The following is a 4783-nucleotide window of genomic DNA, read 5'->3' as shown; positions in this document are numbered from 1 at the left end:
AAAAAAAAAAGCATCACGCACCCTCGCCCTGCTCCCCCCCCATCCCACTCCCAGAATGGCTGAGGACACGAGCCCCACGCACGCACCCCACCATGTCGCCCAGCCCAGGGCACAGCTCCCTATTTTCCAAGCCAAACACAGCCCATCCAATGCATTTGGGCCAGGGGGTTCGGGCCATAGATCCCTCCAACCGTACCTGCACAGCTCTCATCACCTTCCCGCTCGGAAGCGATTTGGAAAGGACACAGCACAGGTAGCTATTAGCTAACACATATTTAACCGCTCCAGATATATCTCTTTTTTTTTTTTTTTTTGGCATTGTAATGGGGCGATTTGATCTTCAAAGGACCTGTGCAAACCTTTGAAGCTTCCCAAAGAAGCCAATCTCCAGTGGGGAAGGGAGGGCTACGGGGAGGGGGGGGGGGGGAAATGTTAATAGTTTTAAAACCTGGGGAATCCTGAAGTTGGATGGAGGGTATAAAACCCGGTGGGTTTAGCATAAAGCCCTTAGGTAAATCTTCACCTTCTTTTCAAATGCATTTTTGGTGGGTTGCTTTGCAAAGGCTTGGGCCAGGTTAGCAAGGTCGGTTCTATTCCCAGCAGCCGGGGAGAAGCAGCTCTTTATCTCCAGGGACCCTCATCTCCCACGTGGCGCAGCCCCAGCACAGGGGGATCCGCGGAACCTCGGCGAGAAATAAAAAAAACTAAAATTTGCAAAGCCTTTAAGGGGAAAAAGGGGGGCGGGGGGGAGGGGAGAAACAAAGGGGGAGTAGGCGGGAAAGAGATGAGAAGGAGAGAAGATCTACTCCCTGCTGCACTCCCAGCCAGCACAGCCTCAGCAGCACCCTGAGAGGTGAGACACAAAATGCGTTTACCTTTAAAATAATGACTCATTTTATTTTTTTCTTTTAATATGTAGTTATAAATATATTTTGTCAAAATATATGATCATTATTGTCAAAAACATTTGCACATAAAGTCATAAATAAGGTCAAGGTGAACGTTTAGTTTAGAGAAGAGTCCAGCTATAGCAAGCAGTTCTGGGGTGGGACGGGAGGGAGAGAGAAAGGGAGGAGAGGGCGGCGGGGAAGGGGGTCAGCGGCACCCGCACCCCTCCACCACCATCTCCTGGTAGTTTTTCAGGACCACCTTGTCATACTCATCCAGGTAGAGCATGGAGATGGCGCTCAGCTCCGTGGGCACGCAGCAGGCCTTGGGGATGCTGGAGTTCACGGAGTTCACCAGCGTCTGCACGATGGCATGGTTCGTGGAGTTGAGGTGGTCAGCCAAAGGGAAGGGGCAGTCCCCGTGGCAGTAAAACGCCTGGTACCCCGGGGGTGCCACGATCCAGTCGTTCCAGCCCACATCGCTGAAATCCACATAGAGGGCATGGCGGCGGCAGTTTTTTTTGTTCTTGCGGGAACGCTGGTGCTTGGGGCTCCGGCGGGCTCTGCGGGTCAGCGCGTGGCCTCGCCCGTCATGCCCAAAAGTGACCAGGAGCGGCCTGAGCTGAGCCCAGTTCCCACGCCCTTGAGGTAAAGATCGGCTAATCCTGACGTGTTTGCCCTGATGAGTCTGTGCATGGTGGAGGTGGGTCACCTCAATCACCAGCCCGTGGTTCGGTTGCTTGTCCTTGGTCCACCGGATCACGGCCGGGCTCACATCAAAGGTCTCCCAGCGCGTCACATTGTGGTGCACCAGACGTGTGTCCAACAGGCGCGTAATGGCCTGAGCACGCTCCGACAGCGGCTTCATCACTTCATAAATGTTTATCCGGTGGAAGCCCCTCTCCCACGCCGCGCTCGGTTCCTCCACCTGCTCCCGGTACAGCCGCAGCTCCGCCGAAGAGATCACCTCGTTTTCTGGCACGCTGCTGAGGTTGAAGACGAAGCGGATCCGGGGTGCCTCGCTGGGACCCGGGACGGTCTCCAGGTGCTCTGGAGGGGAGCAGGGCAGGGGGGAAGCGGTACAAAAAAAGCAAAGCAAACAGCACATCAGCCTCGGGGCACCCAGCCACAGCACGCACCCATGCTGCACCAGCACCTCTCCGTTCCCCCGCGCATCCCTCCCAGCCAGACCCAGAGCAGCTCCTGTCCCAACACCACTCGATCACCCTCCGCATGCCTACACCCGGACCGGGTCATCCCTTCCCATCTCGCTTCCCCTTTCCAGGAGGCATTTCCCCTTTTGCTTCTCTCCCCCCCCTCCCCAGTCTCTCCAAAATCATCTCCCGGTGAGGTGCAGCGCTGCGGAGCACAGAGGTGCCTTGTTACGGGGCACAGGGGGCAGGGGGAGAAAGAGAAGCAAATTCCTATGCTGTAATGATGCGGCTGGATTAATAATTCAGATTTACTTTGGAAAAGAAACATCCGCTAGGAAACATTTGGATCAGATTACAAGGGCCTATTGAATAAACCTTATAAACACACAGCTGTAAGTATTAAATTCGAGTAGGGGTTTTTGGGGATTTTTTTTTTTTTTTTCCTTAAGAGCAAAACCAGGCAGCAATCACTTTGATAGTTCAAAAGAAACACACCAGGGGCGAGATCCCGCCCTCACTTTACTCCCGCATCCGATCCAGAGCCATTAAATCCACGCGAGCCCAGGGAGTGACCCTGAGGCAGAGGCACCGAAGGAAACTCGCTGTTGTCAACAGAAGCGAAAGCACCTCAAAATACGGTCAAGCTCGGGTTAAGCGCAGGATGCTGGAAAAAATACAGAGCAGCACGCCTGTCACCCACAGGCAGCAGGCTTGGGGGGGTGGTTTTCCTCCCAGAAATTTCGGGCCGGGCACGTCCTGCTTCTAAACGCATTTGTGAGCTTCCGAAGGCAAGGAAATCCCGATCGCTACCGGGGCTGGGAATTTACCTCCTCCCATCACTGACCTTCATGGTGGAAACTCCTCACGGTGTTTGCCCGGCTGGTCGATCGCTCAGGGTACTGCAGGCTAATTTCCTGGAGGCTTTCCTCCTCTTCTCCAGACTGGAGTCGATAGAGATCCAGCATGTAACTAGGAATGACGGCTGACTTGCTGGGCTGAGGCCGCCTTCGCAGCCCAAACATCTGCAGCAGAGTTGTTTCGAAACCCCGCAAGAGTTCATGGCTTTGGGCAGAGCGGCGTCCGGATCCGGCTTGTCCCTGAAGCTCTGCGACTTTCTTCCTGCCGGTCTCGGGTATCAGGCTAGCATGGTTAGTACCTCCTAGCAGGACTTGGCATAGTAGGATGACCATCAGCATTCGGTTACCAGGAATCATGGTGTCTCTGGGGTGTAAAAAACGCAACAACAAACAACAAGGAAAGTCAGGATGAGAAGCAACCCCCCCCCTCCTCCTCCGAATAAACTTGAGAATAAAAATAATAATAAATGGCAAAATGACATTAGAAGCAGCCTCCGAGCGGCAGCAGGAATTAGCCGCTGGCCCCAGGTCGCTCGCCGCCCGGTAGCCCCCACGGGCAGGCGGGTCTCCGGCGCATCCCAGTCCCGCTCGCCCCGCCGGGTCGGGCCGGGCGAAGCTGCGGCGGGGCCCCGGAGCCCGGCGGGGAAGGGGCGCCCGGCTCAGTGGGTTACGGGTTCGCGTCCCGCCGCCGGACCCCGGGACGGGGCGGGGGGGGGGTACAAAACCAAACTAAAGTGTTTTTAAAAAAAAAAAAAAAACTAACAAACAACAAAAAAAACTAAAATAAAGAACCGTAATGAAAAGAACCGTAAAGAGCCAAGCCAAGAAAGAAGAGGGCTGTACTCACTGACAGCAAGCAAGGCATATCAGCACAGTCCATGATTCTGGAGAGCCAGCCCGGACCCAGCGCGCCGAAAGCCTCGGGGCAGCGGCTGCCGAGCGCCTCCCGCGATCGCCGCCCGGGCGCAGTGCGGCCGCCGCCGCCGCCGGCCCCGGTTTTCTCCCGGCCCCGCAGTCACGTGGAGCCGCGCACCCCCGCCAGCCCGGCCCGGCCCGGCCCGCCGCCCCCGGCCCGCCCCCGCCCGGCCCGGCCCGGCCCCACGGGGGACGGCCCGGCCCGCCCCGCCGCCCGCCCCGGGCTGCCGGGGGGGGGAGCGGAGGGGCTGCGCCCCGGGGGTCGGGACCCCGCCGGTGCTGCGGCGGGCGTGGGACGGGGTGAGCGCGGTCCCCACCGGGGAGTGTGTGTGTGTGTGTGTGTGTTTCTCCCCGCTCCGCTCAGGTGCATCCCCGGGGGACAGGCGCGACCCCGCGGCCCCCTCCATCTCTCCTCGGGGGGGACCGCCGGCGTGGGTGCCCCCGGGGCCACGCCGGGCCGGGGCTGCTGTGCGGGCACCGCGGGGCCGGTGGACCCGCCGTGGGGCCGGTTTGGGAAGGGGAAACTTGGGAATGGAAACTCGGGCAAGCGCCTCTCCCTCGCCGAGAAGGGAGGGAGCGCTTGGGAATGAGAAGCAGCTGGAGGGAGAAAAGGGACGGCGGCGGAGAGCCGGTGCCTCCCGTGCTCGCACCGCCCGCCGGGCCCCGGGGGGGCCGCGCCGCTGGAAGCCCCTCCGCGCTGCCGGGGGCTGGGAGCCCGCTGCCGGGCCCGTGGGTTATCCCTGCTCCGGGTTCCCACCCGCACTCCGGATTTTCTTGTCCTTCTCCTCCTCCTCCTTCCCTCCCCGCCTGTCAGAATAACTCTCTCCCTGCTTCCCGCCAGGCCAGGTTCCCGGACCCCAACCTGGATGTGAAGCATCCAGGCGCCTTCCCAAGCCACACGGGCTGTGTATGGCCACAACTGGCCGCTCCGGAAGGGTACAAATGGGTGTCTCCTAGAGGAAGGATGCTC

General features: G+C 59.1%; 1 protein-coding gene across 2 annotated transcripts; it reads right to left on the bottom strand.

Moving 5' to 3' along the window:
* Nucleotides 1–895: 895 nt before the first annotated feature.
* BMP4 (bone morphogenetic protein 4) lies at nucleotides 896–3869 on the bottom strand. 2 transcript variants are annotated; one of them, XM_082485452.1, is made up of 3 exons: nucleotides 3746–3869; nucleotides 2886–3262; nucleotides 896–1937 (listed from the first exon to the last, which is right to left on the bottom strand). In XM_082485452.1, the coding sequence occupies exons 2-3, from the start codon at nucleotides 3253–3255 to the stop codon at nucleotides 1096–1098; spliced, it is 1212 nt and encodes a 403-aa protein (XP_082341578.1). In that variant the 5' UTR covers nucleotides 3256–3262; nucleotides 3746–3869; the 3' UTR covers nucleotides 896–1095. The 2 variants fall into 2 exon arrangements, with proteins under 2 accessions (XP_082341578.1, XP_082341579.1); XM_082485453.1 differs by lacking the exon at nucleotides 3746–3869 and having other exon boundaries at nucleotides 2886–3319.
* Nucleotides 3870–4783: the final 914 nt, after the last annotated feature.

Source organism: Vanellus vanellus (assembly GCF_965231255.1).
Source record: "Vanellus vanellus genome assembly, chromosome: 6".
NCBI classification, from domain to species: Eukaryota; Metazoa; Chordata; class Aves; order Charadriiformes; family Charadriidae; genus Vanellus; species Vanellus vanellus.
This window is presented reverse-complemented; position numbering and strand designations above follow the sequence as displayed.

What these genes read in the sequence shown, in the direction of transcription:
- BMP4 (XM_082485452.1), bottom strand. Translation starts at nt 3,255, where the DNA reads ATGATTCCTGGTAACCGAATGCTGATGGTCATCCTACTATGCCAAGTC. An exon ending in GAGGAGTTTCCACCATGAAG is followed by an intron (nt 1,938 to 2,885) that starts GTCAGTGATGGG and finishes GCTCCCCTCCAG; the next exon opens with AGCACCTGGAGACCGTCCCG.